Source organism: Carassius gibelio, chromosome B7 (genome assembly GCF_023724105.1).
Source record: "Carassius gibelio isolate Cgi1373 ecotype wild population from Czech Republic chromosome B7, carGib1.2-hapl.c, whole genome shotgun sequence".
Taxonomy (NCBI): domain Eukaryota; kingdom Metazoa; phylum Chordata; class Actinopteri; order Cypriniformes; family Cyprinidae; genus Carassius; species Carassius gibelio.
The window spans coordinates 27,941,115-27,961,969 of NC_068402.1; the positions used below are offsets into that span (position 1 = coordinate 27,941,115).

At 38.0% G+C, this 20,855-nt stretch overlaps 2 protein-coding genes across 3 annotated transcripts; one reads left to right on the forward strand and one right to left on the reverse strand.

The window, feature by feature from the left end:
- Nucleotides 1–128: 128 nt before the first annotated feature.
- On the reverse strand, nt 129–19,248 carry LOC127961920 (SH3 domain and tetratricopeptide repeat-containing protein 1). The gene is made up of 18 exons (XM_052561235.1): nt 18,679–19,248; nt 17,780–17,845; nt 16,832–16,962; nt 16,635–16,740; nt 16,262–16,402; nt 15,955–16,153; nt 15,790–15,866; nt 14,957–15,152; nt 14,710–14,840; nt 7,886–7,918; nt 6,730–7,643; nt 4,899–5,658; nt 4,171–4,351; nt 3,688–3,838; nt 2,761–2,883; nt 2,420–2,570; nt 1,940–2,136; nt 129–992 (listed from the first exon to the last, which is right to left on the reverse strand). The coding sequence occupies exons 1-18, from the start codon at nt 18,821–18,823 to the stop codon at nt 726–728; spliced, it is 3,969 nt and encodes a 1,322-aa protein (XP_052417195.1). The 5' UTR covers nt 18,824–19,248; the 3' UTR covers nt 129–725.
- LOC127961922 (gametocyte-specific factor 1) lies at nt 9,066–14,778 on the forward strand. Of its 2 annotated transcripts, XM_052561238.1 has the most exons (7): nt 9,066–9,215; nt 9,400–9,492; nt 9,602–9,699; nt 11,282–11,408; nt 11,505–11,588; nt 13,961–14,030; nt 14,177–14,778. In XM_052561238.1, the coding sequence occupies exons 2-7, from the start codon at nt 9,432–9,434 to the stop codon at nt 14,262–14,264; spliced, it is 528 nt and encodes a 175-aa protein (XP_052417198.1). In that variant the 5' UTR covers nt 9,066–9,215; nt 9,400–9,431; the 3' UTR covers nt 14,265–14,778. The 2 variants fall into 2 exon arrangements, with proteins under 2 accessions (XP_052417198.1, XP_052417197.1); XM_052561237.1 differs by having other exon boundaries at nt 9,153–9,492.
- Nucleotides 19,249–20,855: the final 1,607 nt, after the last annotated feature.

Below are 20,855 nucleotides of genomic sequence, written 5' to 3' on the forward strand. Positions count from 1 at the left end.
TAGTGCCAACAAATCTATTGATGAAAACCAAAAGAGTACAACTTTGATTGTGAGATCTTGACAAGAGCTCACTAGTACTCAATGTTTTCAATGTTATTAATGACCTTGATACATTAAACTGTAAGCAATTCAATATTAAATTAACTTTTTATTGCTGACATGCGGGACATAGTCTCTTTTTAGTACATACATCTGAATGCCGTCAAGGCACTCGACCCTACAGTGCCAGTGGATTTGTTTTCTCTGAGCTGGGTGGGTTTAGACCAAGTCATGCGTTTCACCAGGCATGAACATGTTTATTTAAAACTATAACTCCTGTCATTCTCTGCACTTAGTACAAACAGAACAGCCCTTGTTGAGGTAAAAATGTGTTCACTGACATCACTTGCATGTGTCAGAGGGAATAAGATTTTACAGAATGGAAAAAAAGAAATAACAAATTCTACAATTTTGGGCAATTATTTTCCAAAAGAAAGAAAGAAAATTGTATCTGTTTTTGGTTTCTTCCAACTTGGGATATTGAGCCAAATGGACAATGCCTGAAAGTTGTATTGCTTACACTCCAGTAAACACCCACTGGACAAATCAACATGTCTCATGAGTCAGGCATTCGGTAAATCAACTAATATACATCACATCCAGCAAATAAAAGTAAACATGGGAAATTCACACAAGTCAAATCAAAAGCACGCATTGGAAGTTTCATATCCCATTAGAGTCCAGCTCTATCTTGTTGCCCCAGTTCTAGTGTTTTTGTACTGGGCTGTGGTCCTGAAGCTGTAGTCTGGTGCCAGGTTGATACGACGAATATGGAGATCATTAGCGAAAGCTCTCGCTCGCTGGTAGAAAAACAGCGAGAGTTCACGGTCCATGAGACAGTTGTGATAGATGGTGGCCAACTGAGTGCACAGCTCTAGCTGGGACCTCTTGTTGCCCAGATCCATAGCAGCAGCCAAGGCCAGGTGATAATAACCAGCAGCATCAAATGGGTCCTTGAATACAGAGGGAGAGAAGATTTACAATACTAGAAGATACTGGTCTATTAAGAGATTAAAATAGTAATCCTATTGTTATTTTAGGAGATTAAAATATTAGTCATTGCTCTATTAAGAGATTAAAATATTATTGTTCTATAAGAGATTAAAGTGTTAGTTGCTATTGAGTTTAGTGCTGTGTTCTTTTCATTTTGAGATATCATAGTTAAAGACAATACCAGGACATCACAAAACTCCTAATTGACACAATAACAATATTTATATATCTTATATAAAATGATTATTGTCAATACCATACCCCTAATGGATAACATAGCTTCCGCACTGCATCTTGCAGCAGTGTATGGAACACCAATAGTCCAAAATTCAAACTCACCAAATGCAAACGTTAGTAAAAGACAAGCAATGGTGATTATATAAAAAATGGTGATAGTTGGTTGATAACTGGTCGTCGCATGAGTAAAGCACTGTACTGTGTTCATTTAGATGTGAGAAGCTCATGATCCAGTGTTAACAGTAAGTATCATTAATACTATAGTCATATTGAACTAGGAAAAACAAGTTTTCCTTCTTTTTTGTCCTTAGATAAGCATATGCCTGGATATAGCATGTGCTCTATATAATGAAATAGAAATATATTTTCATTCTGAATATGAATAAGCTTCTATTTTGAGGTGTGAATAAAATATAATCTACAGATTATGTATTCAGACTGCCACCTTCTGGTCAGTTTACAATCTGGAGTTAAATTAGTATTTGATTAGATTTTTTTCAAAGTTAGAATTTCACTTCTCCCAAATTTATTTGCAGAAACAGCTATAAGGAAGCTATTCATACACTGATTTCCCATTCTACTGCAGTATCACATTATTGCTCTCTGCTTGTTTTATCATCGCGACCAGCGTGACATTAGCTAAACCAATGGCAGACGTCCACTGGCTTACCTTCACATCGTAGAAGACGATGTCTCCAAGTGTTTTGTAAACCCGGACATAGTACAGGGTTTCCTCATCGTACTGCAGGGGTGAGGGGCACAGGGACAGGGCTTTCAGAAAGTGGTGCTCCGCCATTTCAAACTGACCCAGACAATGGTACAACGTGGCGAGTCGATGGAATGCCACTCGTTCGTTTAAATCATCAGCTGTGAGACAACACACAGGCAAAGACTGTTATCTGTCTTTAAAGGTATCCGGCTGTGTACTGTCTTGAACATGAGTTTACCACGTGTGCTTTATTCTCAAAACAGACTAGATATCTCTGAAGGATCATAAATCAGTATAATACACTGAATAACCTAATTTTAAAAGCCACAGTTGTACATAACAGCGTTTAAGGGGGAAATATTTCCAGAGTGTTATGAATGAACACATTATATTGTACAAATGAAACATACAAAACTGTAGAGTACTTGAGTGTGACCCTACCCAGACTGAAGCTGATGTCTAATGCAGTGTGAGCATACTCAATGGCCTCCGAACACTGTCCCAGCTGCAGCAGGAGCTCTGAAAGCTTATTACACAGCCTCAGCTGAGAGCGCACACTGCTCGTCTTCACCGCAATCGGAAGGGCTCGGTCCTTATGAACACAGAAACACAAACGTTCACAGGACACGGACAAACAAACTGAACCATTATGATTGTGATTAATGTTTTCTGATAAAAACTATTGTAATAAAGGAAATAACAGGGACCTGACAGTCACAGAGTGCAATAACAGCACAGTGCGAAAGACTTCCCTCTTCATCAACAACGTGTACATGACCTACCCTGTAAAAGCAGATGGCTTTCTCCCTGTCCTGTGAACTGTTGAAGAACACATCTCCGGCTGCCTCCAACATCTCCAGGGTGAAGAGTGTGTCTCCTGTGCTCAAAGCCATGTCTTGGGCTACCTGTTACATAGAGAACAGTGGCCAAATAGTGGCCAAAATAAAATAAATTAAATAGTGGCCAAAATAAAAACATTTCTAAATATTTTAGCTTCTTTGAGCTGCCAGACTTTGACTAGACTGCACCTGCACCAGCGTTGAAACTATTAAAATGTTTTTCATTAATTGAAATAGAATATATAAATTATATGACAAATTTCAAATTGAAGTAATACACTTCGTAAAAATACATTTAAGCTACTGTAAATATAAATATTATAAAAAATAAAAACAACGATAAAAAAAAAAAACATCTACACACTCCAAGGTGCAACTTAAATAAAAGATTATAAAAGATACTAAAGGAGTTGGTAGTGTGTTCTCACCATATTATATTACATCAGTCAAAACATGTAGACAAATAATGTATACACAAAAAGCACATAATAATATTTGGTAACACTTTATTTTAGTGACCAATTCTCACTATTACCTAGTTGCCTATTAGCATGTCTATTATTAACATATAGGTTGTTTATTAGTACTTATAAAGCACTTATTCTGCATGACCATATATTCCTAACCCTACCCCAAACCTTAACTTAACAACTACTTTACTAACTATTAATAAGCAGCAAATTGGGAGTTTATTGAGGCAAACTCATAGTTAATGGTTTGTTTATAGCGAGAATTGGACCATAAAATAAAGTGTGACCTAATATTTAAATTTGATTTAGATCTTTAATTTATGCTTCCATTTAACTTGCCTATGGTTTCAGTAGCAGTAACAAATGTGGGGAGAAATGTACAAATGAAGGCAGCTTTCACCTGTACATAGAGGTCCACTAGCTCTGTCTGTTGGAGGATGTGGTAAATCTTTCCCGCCTTTAACCAGGCATGAGCCTCCTTGCGTTTTCTGCCCAAGTCAATGAAGATGCCCAGGCTTCGTTTGGTGTAATCTAAAGCAGCTGTATTGGCTCTGGAAGATGACATGACAGACTTTAGTCAGGCTTTATATTAATGTGTGATGCCTTACTACTGGCAACTCATTTTCATTGCAACAACTTTGGGCTAAACCACTATGTCCCTCCTGGATACATAAATGGAGTGAGAAGTTTATTATATAATTCACCCCAAAAATTAAATGTCATAAATTGCTCACGCTCATGTCATTCCAGACCTACTGCGTTTTGTTAATTACAAGAGAAGATGTTTTTGAAGAATGATGACCAATTGGTTATCACTAACCGTAATTTTGATGAAAAATGTATGTTCAGAACATGTCTCTTAAATCATATAAGCAGGTCTCACTTCTCGGTGGCCAGGTTCAGGTAGAGCTGGCTGATCTTCTCCAGTGTCTCTCCCTCTAAGCTCTTGTCTCCTATCCGCTGAAGAAGGTTCAGCTGGTGCTCGTTGTAGATGATACACTGGGCTTCATCTGGACACACCTCTTCATAAAGCTGACACAGGTGACGTGTGGCTTGCAGCTGGCCTGTTGTCATACAAAGAAGAATACATTTTGAGAGTCGGGTGATCAGCAAACCTGATGATAAACTGGACTGGATGTGGACATAATAGAATGTATCCAGGTGGTTCAATTTATGAATGCATTTTTTTTTTATTCAGAATAATGTCCACAGATATGAACAACACTACCGACAAGTATCAAAGGGATAGTTCACCCAAAAATACATATTCTGCCATCATTTACTGACACGACTTTTTATGGATTGTATATTTATGATGTATTTATGATTTTTTTTAACAGCAAACTATAGGTGGAATGGACCTTCTTCAACAGACAGAAATCTCACAGGTTTAATAAAAAAAATATCTTCACTGAACAAAAGTCTTATTGGTTTGGAATAAAATGAGGGTGATTGATTCAGGACAAAGTTTTTAAGTTTTAAAGAAATTGGTGGTTTTATGTTCACTTACAATCAGAAGCCAAACTGTAATGTCTCACTACAGATCTCCTTACATCAAACTGTTCTAGATACTGATACCTTTGCACTAATACAAATATATTAAACACTTACTATCAATGTGATTGATAAACATGGCACTCAGCAGGGCCCATTCGTAATGTATCTTCCCACTCTCATAGTTTCCTTGGGAAACAAAGTGTTTCCCCAACTCAAGAAGCACTAAAATAAAACTGAGTTCATGCTCTTCGTCCTCAAGCTCAGAGAACAGCTCCACTGACTGGGTGAGGTATTCCTCTGCCAATCTTTTTGCCTTGATTTGCAAACACATCAATCCAAAGTTGGCCAGTGCTACGGCCCAGTTACGTCTGTCCTCAAACTCCTCACATATCTCAACTGCAGCCCGGTAACTCTCAGCGGCCTGTCGGATGTCCGCTGAATGTCTGTATGAAATGGCCCGCATGTTGTAAACCACTCCTTCCAGCTGAGTAGTACAGTGCTCAGGAAGCGATGACAGCACGGCGTCTAGCACTTCCAGAGCTCTGCCGGGTTGCTGGTTGCAGATGTACAGCCACGCCAACCATAGAAGAGCAGCAGTAGTGTCTGACTGGCCAATGCTGGACACACCGCTGTGGTCGAGGACAGTGGACATGTAGTGAACAGCTCTGTCAGGCATGCCGTGGATATGGAAGAGCCAAGACAAGCATAGAGCGTGGATATGACCCAGCACAGGCTCCTTGCTGGGGGACACTAGAGCAGCGGCACGGGTCAGGTATGGAGCCACTTGTGTTGGGACGGCCACTCCATACAGCTCTGATGCATTTTCCAGCAATAGCGAGATACTACAAAGACAGTGTGACACGGTGGCTCCTACCTGTGGAAGAGAATGGATGAAGGCATGAATATTTGAAAAGTTTTGGTCATTTTTTTATTGAATTAATAAATTTTATATATTAATATTTGTATTAACTGTTTAATTGATTGTTTAATTGAAAAAGTAATCATAATAATTGTAATAACAATTATAATTATAATGTAATTTTTCATGTTGTTTTATTACACTGAACAAAATTCTAAATACAACACTTTTGTTTTTGTTCCCATTTTGCTGAAGTCAAATATCTAAAACTTTTTCTATGTACACAAAAGGCATATTTCTATCAAATATTGCTCACAGATCTGTCTAAATCTGTGTTAGTGAGCACTTCTCCTTTGCTGAGATAATCCATCCACCTCACAGGTGTGGCATATCAAGATGCTGATTAGACAGCATGATTATTGCACAGCTGTGCCTTAGGCTGGCCACAATAAAAAGCCACTCTATCACACAGATTTATGAACAATATTTGAGAGGAATAGGCCTTTAGTGTACATAGTATCCAAGACACTTCAAGAAACCTACAAAGCTACAGTACTGGTAAAAGTTTTAGGCACTTGTGTAAAAAACGCTATAAAATAAAGATGCTGTCAAATATAATGCAATAAATTGGTTTTCTTTATCAAATAATGTCTATTAACTAAATTTAATCAACATTTGGTGTTTAAAGCAGCTTTTGGTCAGTAGGTGCACTTGTGGATAGTTTTTCAGTCAGCTTAGCAGGTAGGTCACTTGAAGCATCTTGGGAGATGTTGTCACAGTTCTTCTGGATTCAGTCTGTCTCAGTTTGCTCTGTTTCTTCATGTTATTCCAGACAGTCTGATGATGGTGAGATCAGATCTCTGTGTGGAGCACTGGCTGCTGTCAGACTCCTTGAGCAAACTAAAATCTCACTGGATTATTACAATTAATGGCAAAATAAATGTTTGGAAATGTAAATGGATATTTCCTACTGACACAATACAGCAAAAGACAGAAATAACTGACTTAAAACCAATTTTAGCTGGTGAAAATATGAGTGCTCTAATAATGAAACCACTGAAACCACTATCAAGGTATAGCACCCACCTGAAGTGATGCTCGCTTTGCACAGCTTTCAGCCAAGCGCAGCCGTCTCTGGTCACTGTAGAGTCTTGCTAACACCAGGAAAACTTGGCTCAGTGTCTCATCACATGCGTCAGGAACTTCATCAGCAAGGATCAAAAGCCTTTCGATGAATGGGATAGCACTCATGCCATCTTCAAGCTTCAGGTGGAGCTTCGCCAGGAGGAAGCAGGCCCGTGCCTCAGCAGGTTGATTCTTAGCCAGGACGGCTTTTTTTAGTACATATTTGAATACCTCAGGATCCTCACAGCCAAACATACAATCAGGAACAGCCATCAACAAAGCAGACAAGCGCTCTGAAAAACTGGAAAAATGTTCATGCTTCTTCTGTGTTAGGTAGATGAGTGCCAGGTTGGAGTAAATGGCAGAGAGCAGAAACATATCAGTGAAAGAGTCGCTGGGAACATTCAAGGCTTCCTCATAATAAACCCGAGCTTGAGAGAACTTCGACCTCCCTGCACAAAGCTGTCCAAGAAGAAAACAAATCCGACTCTGCGCCCAAGAGACACGCTTCTTTCGTGCCAGTTCTCGGGCTATACCTAAATATGCCACTATCTCCTCTTCATCAGAGTGACCCTCGAAATGTGAGATGAGGAATTCTGGGTAAGCCCTGTACAAAAGCAGGAACTCCGGCTGGTGCTCACGGCTGCTCAAGAATGAAAGTAGTGCATGATGTTCATCTGGACTGGGGTTGTCCTGCTCCAAGCAGACAGAAAACCGTGGGATATCCCGGGACGACTCTGTATCATCTGCTTCTTTCTTCACCTGTTGCTTGCTGCTGACTGATGAAGAATCATTTCTTTGAGACTCATCTGCCTCACTCAAAATGTGTTTGGCTTTCTGTTTTAGGTTGTTTAATTCCATCTGATGAGATTTGTCTGGAAACAAAGAATAATAAATAAATGTTGTTAAATAAAATATAAAAATAAACAGATAATTGCTTTAATTATCCCATCCTAAGCATCAATCTACATCAGTCAAAAATGACTCTTTATTAACATTAAATAACATGTTAAATAACATTATATTCAATAATAAGTAATAGTTAGTTTCATTTTATTTGCTCTGAATGAACAATTAAATAATCAACAGACAGACAGATGGATAGATATTTACTCACTTTGAACTGAACCTGGAATTTCTTTCGGTAGATCTGTGGTATGTAAAACAAATAAAACAAACGTTTGTTAAAGGAAAAAATTAAGAAAGAATTAAGAAATGTAAACAGATATTTAAACCCATACCTACTCTGATTGGTTCAGTAGTCTTTCATAGACATACATGATAGGAAGTGTGTGCGTAGTGGATGTAGGATGGAGTATGTTGTTTAAAAAGCTAAAACACTGTGCAATTTTATAAAGCCTATACATTGTAATGCACAGATGATGAAATAACATTAGCCTGTAACTCGCCATGTCCCTGAAATGAATGTTTTGCTAAATTAAGATGATCTTTAGGCTAACAGACGAACAACCCACTACATTTAGTAAATGAATTGGGTTGAGGTCTTCAGATAGAATAATTAATTATGAATTAAATAATTTTTGAAAATGTGATTATTTCACATCATCAGAGTATGAAAAGGAAATGAAAAGGGTGTATCAGTATTCTTTTTAATTTATATAGCATGACAAGACAATTATTATTAGATATAATTATCTGTCATGCAATTGATAAATGACACCGCAGTGTCATTTCAATTTTTATGAAACTTTAATTTTCTTTAGTACTACATTGTTTTCAATCAGCTGTAATGAATCAGGACATTCTACGCTTAACGTAGCTTAATGCATTAAAACAGTGTTTTAAAAAGCCCAAAACTCAGTAAACTAATTTTTAATAAAGCATTCTATTTACAGACAAGCAGGTTATGGGAGGAAATGCTTAATTAAACGCGTTGCATTCATATTCTGGGCTTATCTTTTGTCTGTGAATAGAATGCTTTATTAATAATTTGTTTACTGAGTTTTGGACTTTTTAAAACACTGTTTTAATGCATTAAGCCACGTACTTTCACGTTAAGCATTTTAGAACGTCCCAATGATTTAGTTGTGAATTTGCCTGGTCCAGAGCAGGTCCTAAGTTACATCTCGCGATTCAAAAAATCAGACGTAGTGAGTCAAGTGAACAATAAACAAATGTGCGTTATAATGAAAGCTTTGCAAAACTTCACAGCATGTTTAGCTTTTTAAACAACATACTCCGTACATCAACACATTTCCTATCATGTATGCCTATGAAAGACGAACCAATCAGAGTATATATGGGGCGGGGCTATACGTGAAGCCCCGCCTCGATCTACAGGCTGCAGCTGGGTGCGCTTGTGTGTCATGCTGGTTCATTTCCTTGCGCTTTAGCGCCTCACGTGGCCTAATCATGTAAATCGCGTCAGGTGCTTCAGAACTATTATGATTAGACGGCAGAACATACAGCAGTAACGTCTCATCTTTGTAAGTTCAGAACTGTTGAGGCCCAGTGCTGACTTGTCTGTAATTTACGTGAAAATATAACCTGCAAACACAGTAACCCGCGCGATCTTGAGTATTATTTATCTCTACCGCTACGAAAGCGTTGTTTTTATGAGGACCGCTATCTGTAGACGACCGTTGTAGTGATAACGCCGTTCTGTTTTAGCATCTAAATCCGCAGGACAGTGACTGAGAAAGATGCCGAAGAGAAGCGACTCGAAGCCCGTTGTTTCAGCTCCACGATGGGAAGAAGTTCAAGGTAAAGCACAGATAGTGCTGATTGAGCGCCAATAACATCAGCACTAACGTTAAATAAACCGTAGTTTTATATGATTTTACAGTTGCTTTCCTTATTACGGGTTTTACAGATTTCTGCAACCCTGACAAACTGCTGTTGTGCCCCTATGACCCACATCATCTGATCCGGGCCTGTCGGTTCCCGTACCACCTCATCAAATGCAGGAAGGTGCGTGTGCAGAAGCCTCCAGAACAGAATCGTTTCACTTCTTCTTAGTTTATTCATCCCCACTCTGTTCTGTTAGTTACTATCAGTTCTTAACCAGGTAACATTTAGCGGGGCACAAGATCACTCGCAATTATATAAAGTTTTTAAAGCATCTTAATTTAAATACTAAAAAAACGGCTAGTAGTCTAGATGTAAGGTAGGCCTACAAAATGGTCCACTTGAGAGAAAACAGGCAAATATGTAATTTGACATCTATAGTATTAGTAAGACCGGTGCCTTACAAGGATCTCTGATTAAGCAGCTATTTTATATTTAAATATAATAATCAATTCATTTTTAATGGGATTGGTTTCCCCACACCAGAATGCAACCACAAAGCAGCTATGATGGACTGCTATGATGAAGCAGAATTGTAATCGTGGGCTTAAACATTTACTAAATACAGTGGTGGCCAAAATGATTAGAAAACAAGTATTTTCACCAGCTAAAAAATGGTTTTAAGTCATTTATTTCTATCTTTTGCTGTACTGTGTCAGTAGGAAATATCAGTTTACATTCCTAAGTATTCATTTTGCCATCAATTGTAATAATCCAGTGAGATTTTAGTTTGCACAAGGAGTCTGACAGCAGCCAGTGGTCCACACAGAGATCTGATCTCACCATCATCAGACTGTCTGGAATAACATGAAGAAACAGAACAAACTGAGACTGACTCAATCCAGAAGAACTGTGACAACATCTCCCAAGATGCTTCAAGTGACCTACCTGCTAAACTGACTGAAAAACTATCCACAAGTGCACCTACTGACCAAAAGCTGCTTAGCAAAGGATGGTCACACCAAATGTTGATTTAATTTAGTTAATAGAAGTTAATTGATAAAGAAAATCGATTTATGACATTATTTTTGAGTGCATCCTAATTTTACACAAATGCCTAAAACTTTTAACAGTACTGTAGCTTTGCAGGTACGTTTCTTGAAGCATCTTGGAGACGTTGCCACAGTTCTTCTGGATTTAGTCTATTTAACACTATTCTTGTGGTTCAGTGTAAGCCAATGTTCTGTCAGTCGTTTGTTGATTGGATGGAGGCAGAATGTTAGTTTGCGATCAGTTAGGGTTAGGGTTATTAAAAATTAAATTAAATTAAATGTATGCATTTAGCAGACTCTTTTATCCAAAGTGACTTACAGTGCATTCAGGGTAACATTTTTTACCTAACGTGTTTCCTGGGGATCGAACCCACAACCTGCTAACGAAATGCTCTACCACTTGAGCCACAGGAAAGGGGTATAGTTTAAGCAAACGAAATAATCGGTCCAGCATACAGTGAAGGCTGCCATTTTCACTGGAAGATCCAGTTTTGACATTTTGAATAACACTATGAGGTCAAATGGTCGAAGAATGAATGAAATTAGACATTTGCATGGATGAATTCTATAACATGAATTTACCAAACAGACAGGGTGGATTGTCATGTCATGCTAAGTTAATACCAAGTTACTGATTTAATATCAGCAATTAGACTTCTGTTTCATTGTGATGAATATCTGATAAATATCTGTGATCTTAATGTCATTCGTAGAATCATCCTGAATTGATTGGTGAATTATGGACTTGTCCATTCAATGCACGCCACTTGATGAGAAAACACGAGCTGTCCCATCACATCTCAACCTGTGTGGACCGGTGCACTGTTAATGACACCTACAGTAAGCTCAAATCAGCCTTTTCAATTTCATCATGTTGGATTATTGCAGATACACTCCATGCATAATGAATTCTTAATGCTTAATTTTCAATGGCAGTGGCCAGTGACGACACTGATAGTAAGCTTAAAATCCCGGTGAGGACCTGGACTGCCCCTCTGTGTGATGAAGACTGGGATGAAGGTAACACTTAGATCTGTATCCTGAGGTAGGCCCAATCCCAATTCAACCCCTTAGCCCTTCCCCTTTCACCTACCCCCCCATTTTGCGCGTTTACGTGAAGGGGTAGGGGTGTCTCGATTCTCTTTTGGTTGGAGGGAAAGAGGTAAGGGCCAGATAGCCCTTCAAACGAAGATTTTTCAGGACCACACTTCAAACGAAGGGGTATGAATTATCTCGGCAACATGGCTGCTACAGCGAACAAAAAGACATCTAAATGTAAGCTTTTTTGGCATAAATAAAGATTTTAACGAAAAGTAATCATTTGTTTTATGTTACATTCAATTGTGAGTTCATATTAATGGTCATGTTACTCAAAGAAATGTTTGCAAAAAAATAGCTAATATTTGCTAACGTCATATCATTACAGACTGCATGATAGTGCCACAGCATATGTCTGATCAGGGCGATAACTGCCGACATTGATGGGGGCTAATCCCCCCAATAATTAGAAATCGCTAAACCATTTTCTCAAATATTGCCTATTCCAGAGAGCGAGAGAGAGAGAAAGAAAGAAATGGAAGTTGCGTGTATTTGCTTCTGTGCGTTTATCTTTTTAGAGTGAGTTTACTTAAAAACAGCAATTGTATCCTCTCGTCGCTGGAAAATATAATGTAGCGATTCAGTTTTTAAACTGTTTTTAATAATAGTCGTGGGGCAGCTTTGACAAGTTTATTTTCTCCTGGATATGTGAGCTGCACGATTTCTGATGTGTGTGTTCAGTAAGCAGCGCATTAATACAGAACGATAATTAAAGGCTCTAATGCACACCAGTTTACAGGTCCTTCTCAAAAAATTTGCATATTGTGATAAAGTTCATTATTTTCCATAATGTAATGATAAAAATTAAACTTTCATATATTTTAGATTCATTGCACACCAACTGAAATATTTCAGGTCTTTTATTGTTTTAATACTGATGATTTTGGCATACAGCTCATGAAAACCCAAAATTCCTATCTCAAAAAATTTGCATATTTCATCCGACCAATAAAAGAAAAGTGTTTTTAATACAAAAAAAAAAAGTCAACCTTCAAATAATTATGTTCAGTTATGCACTCAATACTTCGTCGGGAATCCTTTTGCAGAAATGACTGCTTCAATGCGGTGTAGCATGGAGGCAAACAGCCTGTGGCACTGCTGAGGTGTTATCGAGGCCCAGGATGCTTCAATAGTGGCCTTAAGCTCATCCAGAGTGTTGGGTCTTGCGTCTCTCAACTTTCTCTTCACAATATCCCACAGATTCTCTATGGGGTTCAGGTCAGGAGAGTTGGCAGGCCAACTGAGCACAGTAATACCATGGTCAGTAAACCATTTACCAGTGTTTTTTTTTGGCACTGTGAGCAGGTGCCAGGTCATGCTGAAAAATGAAATCTTCATCTCCATAAAGCTTTTCAGCAGATGGAAGCATGAAGTGCTTCAAAATCTCCTGATAGCAACAGTCCAGTGCTGCTTCTCTGTAGCCCATTTCCTGCACACACCTGTGCACGGTGGCTCTGGATGTTTCTACTCCAGACTCAGTCCACTGCTTTCGCAGGTCCTCCAAGGTCTGGAATCGGTCCTTCTCCACAATCTTCCTCAGGGTCCAGTCACCTCTTCTCGTTGTGCAGTGCTTTTTGCCACACTTTTTCCTTCCCACGGACTTCCCACTGAGGTGCCTTGATACAGCACTCTGGGAACAGCCTATTCGTTCAGAAATTTCTTTCTGTGTCTTACCCTCTCACTTGAGGGTGTCAATGATGGCCTTCTGGACAGCAGTCAGGTCGGCAGTCTTACCCATGATTGCGGTTTTGAGTAATGAACCAGGCTGGGAGTTTTTAAAAGCCTCAGGAATCTTTTACAGGTGTTTAGAGTTAATTAGTTGATTCAGATGATTAGGTTAATAGCTCGTTTACGATATGCTAATTTTTTGAGATAGGAATTTTGGGTTTTCATGAGCTGTATGCCAAAATCATCAGTATTAAAACAATAAAAGACCTGAAATATTTCAGTTGGTGTGCAATGAATCTAAAATATATGAAAGTTAAATTTTTATCATTACATTATGGAAAATAATAAACTTTTATTACAATATGCCAATTTTTTGAGAAGGACCTGTATGTGTGTATTGTAAGAGCTAGACGGCGAATGATGGCATGTGACGTCATGGTTGTGGTGTCCCAATCCTTAGGCGTTTGACGATGACGACAAGGGGAAGGGGTAGGGGAAGGGGTATAAAATAGAATTGGGATTGGGACTTAATGGCAGATTAGTATACACTAAAGATACTATTTTGAATTTGTATATGAACATAATATGGGCTTTTTTAACATTTGGATCATGTCTGAGCCTTACAGAGGTGAAAAAGCATGTAACATCAGCGCCATCTTCTGTCTGGGATGTGTCCAAATCACTTCCTCAGGACAGGTCAGTATAGAGCTAGCTTCACATCAATGCAGTAGCATGTAGGATTCCGTTTATTCATAGTTGGCAATAGAAATCCTTTTGATCAGATTGGTTGAATTTTCAATTAATACTACAAAATCATGACAGCACATTTCTCTCTGTATTAGGGAAAACCCCAGCACTTCCAGTAATGTGACTGCTGGTTTCAGACCACCACAAGTTCTTCCCTGGATAAGCAGCTCTACTGATTTTTGAGTTTTTTTTTTTTTGTGTCAACCATGTCAAGAATATTCCTGTACAAAAGACATTGAATCCTGATCGTGTTGGTTTCTTGTTTTGGCGTTTCTTGTATATGCCACTAGTTCTTGCAGTGACAAATTAGTTTTCTTAATCTTCAGTTTAGTTTCCCAAAGGTGGAGAAGTAAAGACGGTTTAGGTTCTTAGCTGTGTTTACATCAAACAAAAGAAAAGCTTATGATCAGGATATACAGAATACAAGACTTTCATTGATGTGTTTTGTGTTATCATAGTTGCTTTGTTCCTGTAATTCTACCTCTGCGGTCTGTTAGGAACGCCTCTTTTTGGTGAACAAGAATTGTTAGTAGGTTTTTTTTGCCTCGACAAATGCTGTTTATAGCACAGATACTGTTCTAAAGGCAATTTATAAATTCTAAAATGTTCATATTGAAAATGGCCTTACCAAGTTTGTAGTTTGTGCCTACATCAGACTGGCATATTGTCTTCAATAAAGCAATAGTGTCCTCTTTAATTTTTTCCTGATCCAAGGTAGCAATTGGTCTGTCCTCGTCTTTCAGGAATATGTCTGATGATCTGTAATGGAAGCACAGGATTAAGTTAAAAAGTATTGTGTGCAAAACTGTCATTTGAGACAAACCACACAACGGAAATACTACTTGAAATATTCATACAGTGATGCAAGCACTTACTCACAAAATGAGCTGGTTGCTTTGACCAGGTTGGTTTTGACGAGGCCGATATCTCCAGTTCTCTCCGATTTTCCCATGAACCAATCAAAACAGGCCACTAGCAGGCCCAGGATGATGATTCGTTCACCAGCCTGGAAACTCAGCTCATCTGGCCCATCGGCATTATACTCTTCCGTGGCCTCACATACCCCTACCGCTGAGAGATATTGTTACAATCGTGGTAGAGTTCAGTTGTGATGATGACATTATTTTATTTTTAGTTCCTAAAAATCCTAAAAATTCAAGTTTCTAAATATAGATTTTCCAGATTTTGTGTGCACCTTATATCCACTTCCTCTCTCCACTTATCCCCAATCAATTTTATTATAAAGCTTTTTGCTTTACAGCTTTCTGTAGATTACAAAATTTTCTATTTTAAATAAATACTGTTCTCAGAATCACAGAATCCTAAAAAAAAAATAATAATAAAAGGCAGCACAAAAATGTTCAACTACATTAAGAAAATGTTTCTAATACGATATCAACAAGAAAATCCTTTTTTTCAGCACCAAATCATCATTTTACAGGGATTTCTGAAGGATTAAGTGACATTGGAGACTGAAGAAAATTCAGCTTCGCCATCACAGGAATAAATTACATTTGAAAATATATTAAAATATATTAAAATATTTTAAAAAAAAATATTTTAAATCGTAATAATATTTCACAATATTTTATTTTTTTTTACTGTATTTTTGTGGTGAGCCTAAGAGACTTCTTTCAAAATCTTACCGACTGCAAAACACTAAACAGGATAAATCCAATAAAGTACAATTATTTCAACGTTTTCTCACCAATCTGGAAGGGAAGGTCTCCTGTGTCCTTTCCACCACCTACTAATATACTCTCTGGGCAGGACTTTAGAAACCACCTTGGGAAGTAAAAAAAAAAAAAAAAAAGTTCTGTGATCTGTTGATTTTGTCAGTAAGTTCATATGAATTTCAGAAGGAGACACATACTCATGAAAGGGAATGACCGGCTCCAGAGCTGGTTTCGGTTTGGTTCCTCTGGCCCCATCTGCAAGTGACAGCACTGTCCACCCTGATCCCAGGAACGGAGGCTCAAACAAAGCAATATCCCCCTTCTCCAGATAAAGGTCGCTACCTGACGTAGAGCTATCAAACATCTGATTTGCTGTGCAGCATCCAAAGAAAGACCCTAAAAAGGAAACAGTATTGTTTTACTACAAATAGCAGTGATATTCACTGTCTGTTTCTGAAATGAAATATAAAGTGTATATAATGTGCATAAAGACTATTTATTTACCTTCTTGCATTAGAAAGCCTTTATACATCAGATTTAGCGTCTCTTCTTTAATTGAGATCTCAATTCCTGAATGCTGATCGAGGGAGATTAACCAGAACTCCTGCTCCATGAGAAGGTTTTCCAAACACTGACGCAAGAAGCCTGGTGGAAATCACACATTTGGTCATGATATTTTAATATGCACTGCAGATTACTGATTGATCCTTCAGAAATCATTCTAATATGTTGATCGGATGCTCCCTTATTATTGGTGCTTAAGTTATTAATATTGGTTCTTATTATTATTATCAATGATGGATTCTTTGATGAAAAGAAATCCTCTTTAACATTCTTATTGCTAGTTAATTTCAATAAAATGTAAATAACAACAGACCCATTTTGTGGTATGTGCTGAACTTCCATATTTCTTCAAGTGTTTTAAAGGTGATACATATAGTCCTTTCCTCACTATTGATGGATACAAAATGAGCAGACAACTCCTGCAAGACATGGAGCCAAGTATGTTAAATGTGTGTATTTATCTGAAATACATCTGTATATTTTATGTAGTCTGAATAGGGATGACCATACAGAGATTAAGGTCATGACCCCTGAGAGGTCAGCTTCCAGCACACATAGTTTCCTGGAAAGCACTTCCTGTGTGCCCTCATCGGCAGGAAGTCGATCTGGCCCCTCAACCATAGCCAGCTGCATAGCCAAAACTGCAACAGGAAACAGTGTATATAGTTAACATGATATCTACCACTGCATCCAACACTAACAGATCAGCCTACACATGGATAATATTCCAGTCAGCACTAGTAAACGTGTAAGGAAAGTGAATTAGTGATGTAAAGAGGCCAGTCAGTTAAATTAATACAAGGTGACATAATAAACCAAACCTTTATACTGCTGTAAATTCCAGATCTAGTTCTGCTATTCAATTTTAATCTAAAACATTCATCTCAAGAGCAATATTCGTGGTTCAATCCACAGTTTAGATGTTGTATTTGCCCATAATCATGTGATGTTTCACTGCTGTGTTTAACAGAGAGGGTTAATAAATGACAGTCAAAGGGATTTGTAAAGTCCAATGTATGATCTCTGAAAGTTACTCTTTTTTTGAGTGTCACCAAAGCGGGTCAGAGTTCAATTAAAGGAATAGTTCATCAAAAACTGAAATTCTGTCATTTACTCACCCTTTCCTTCTACAGTGGAACATAAAATATATATTGAGAAATCACTCAGTAACTGTACAGTGGATGTCTTTGGTCACCGAAAGCATTATTTAGCATTTAGCATTTCTTGTTTCTTTAAGTCATACAGGTTTGGAATGACATAAGGGTGAATAAATTGACTTAAAAACTTGTCTCAGAGTAGGCTGACCAAGAATTGTCAACCAAGTTTTTCTACATAGTATTCTATTATTATAATTTGATTAAGACAATGGAGGCCATTCACAAAGTCATCAGGATATATTCACATCAGTCTTAGTGTATTAAAGAGGAAGATGGTATTTTATATGAGAGCTAGATTCACCTGTTGGTATATTATCATCAGAAGCTCCTGAAGAACCTTTGACGCTTCCTCTTAAGGTCTTAAAATCTGAAAAGAAATTGACACACTCTTTTAAACTTGGTCTTAACGATGATGCAGATCATTTCTGTAATCCTTTACCATTTTAACACTTTATAACTTTATAATTCTGCTGTAGTTTAAGGAAATTTACATTGGCGTTTCAGAAGTACTCTAGTCAATTCCAGACACTTTAACTAATTTTTTTCTAACTTAATTACCTTTAAGACTAACAGGACGGAAATGAAAACCTGTTAACCATTGCATATACAGGTAGCTTACACGAGGCTGTCAACTTAACTTTCATAATTGATCTTTTGAATGTTTTAGAGACAAACCAGTCAATACCGTAAAACTTCACAGAATCCATTAAATAAATTACTAATATATAAATATATATATTGATGTTTGTGCTGCTGCTTTCCCACCAAAACGGTGATGTCACTTCCTGGAGGATGATGCCACTGTTAGTTTCGGGGATTTTACAAAAGAATAACAGGATGGAAAGTGAAGGACACTGAAAACTGATTCAGTGTTCATAAGGTCCAAAACAAGAAATAGCTAGAAGATTTCCAGTCTTATGCACTTGGAGAGCTACATCTGCTCAAACCAAATAACTACTACAATTATTTATAAATCTCCCATATGTTCACTTATAGGCTATTTGAGAAATTGTAATAAAAGGAGATATGATTTTCATAGGCCTTTTTTATTATTATTTTAAAAGAGATTTTTTTTATCCAGAAGCCTATCAGTAGTGCAATAGGAATATGACAAATTATTCAAAACGAAAGATCAACTTCATACATTCAGGAATGCATCATACATATGTTAAGAAACACTTTTTTTCTTTTAAATCTCACCTCTAGATGAAGACTCGATAGCCTGATCCCATTCATTGTGTGTGGACTCAGTCGAAGGTTCTCTGCGTATCGTTCGAGTTCCATCCGGATCGGACTCCGAGCCGTTCCCGGGTTTGGACGAGTTTCTCCGGACCGCGGCTGACATCCCGTCAGAGCTCCGACAGGAGAAGCGAATGGGACAGTAATGTCGATCACGCGCTCCTCGCGCTGTCACCAAATAAAAGCGCACAGGTGGCGGAACTGATTTTGAGAGCCTATGTTACATCACACAGTACATGACTGCACGGATTCGTGTCCTTAACGGTGAAGGAGAAAAGAAAGCGACTGTCCAGAACCACAGGCAACAGGTCCGGCTACTCCTTACACACACATGTTGGAGGTGTAACCTGTGTGTGTGTGTGTCTGTTTGTGTGCGTTATGTGATTTTGGCATCAGTAAGCATTTTTGTTTTAAAAATAAATAACCTTGGGAAAAGCCTTGGCACGCAAAGTTTCAGCAAAAGTTAATAATCCCACGGTGTGAATAAAGAGGTAAAGAACTGCTGGGGGTCCGTGTTATGAGTGTAAACTAGGTGTGTGTCTGTGTATTTGGGTGAACTCAGAAAACTTCAGAGGAAGAGTGTCAGCATTTCCCCTTCCTCTCTGGTTGCCTAAATGAAAGTGGACTTTTAAAATCCTTGTAGCTTTATGTGGGTACAATTTTTTTATAGTGGGGGTCAAACTGACCCTAATTGGTTTCAATACAGTTCATCAAAAACAATTAAAGGGGAAAAATCAGGCAAAAACAGCTAACATTTAACATTAAAACTTCTTACCACTGGTCTACAAACATTTTTGCCAGGGTTATTTCTTTTTAAAAATAAAAATTCACACAATTTCAGTGCTTTTATAATCCATACATTAACACATGATTTTAATATTAACTCTTTCATAAACATAAACTCCACAATTCCACAACAACAGTGTCTTTTGCAGGCACGTTCATGATATAGGCTAAATGAGAATAAGTCACAAAATCATAGATCAGTGGTTTTCAACCTGTGGTCCGCGGCGTGGTATTGCAGGTGGGCCGCCAATTATTTTCTGTTCAATTCCAGTCCATTCTAGGGCTGTGCGATTAAAAGAAAACGTCCTAAAATCACGATTTGAGCGTGCGCATATGCCTAACTCCAGGTTCACACACTGTCTGTGATGCGCCTTTTTTCTGAGCCAATGTTGACGGATCAGAGCGTTCTCACTGCGGTAAAAGACTAGAAATAAAAACGTGCGAAAATAATTCATGTCTAACACATGAGCATAGAGTGAATTTGTTAGTGAACAGGATGCAGTTTAAGTGAGAGGAGACACGTTTTTTTTCGCAAAGCAGCGTGTATCTGAGCAAGCACGACCGGTTTTGTGACAGAGCAAAGGAAATCTGCTGCGAACAGATAGATTCGCACTCGTGCATTATTTTAATGTGCTTTCGCGTTATATTTATGCGCTCTCACTGCTGACCGCATACACATACTGTATACACACTGCAAACACCTGAGGCACCGCTACAATTAATGAGCTCTATGAACAATGCATGGCAAAAAAGGAAAAAAAACTCCCTGTATACAGGATTTTTTTTTTAATTTTATTTTTTTGCCACAAGTCTATAAATTTTTTTACATCTTCACTATATAGTGATAATTTTGACTTATGTCTGTTCTAGAGATGTTACTACTTTTTGATAAAGCTCTGATTGGTTTTCTTTTGGAAATAGGTTTCAAATTAATCCTGAATGCATTTATGACTGTAAAAGCACAATTGAAAAATTGATCAAAAAAATCGCGATAGGTTAGGTTAGCTAGATTTTTTTTTTTGTCCATAGCCCACAGCCCTAGTTTATTCAATAAATATAGTTTAAAATCTAGCTTCTGAGTACTAAGTTATTAACCCAACAATAGCAGTGTCAGTTAATTTTTTTGAAGTGGGCCGCGCAAACGTATGTGCAGGGGCGGATTTAGACATTTTGGGGCCCAAGGCAAACACAGACATGGGGCCCTCTACATCTCTTGTTTCCCTCCTTTTGTCAATCCTTATTTAAAAAAAAAGCCCTACTTGTTACTTCTCTTCAGCAGTCTTCACACAGCAATGATGTATAAACATCTGCCGTGTTTCCACTACCGAGCTAGGACCGGGCGTGCTAGTGCG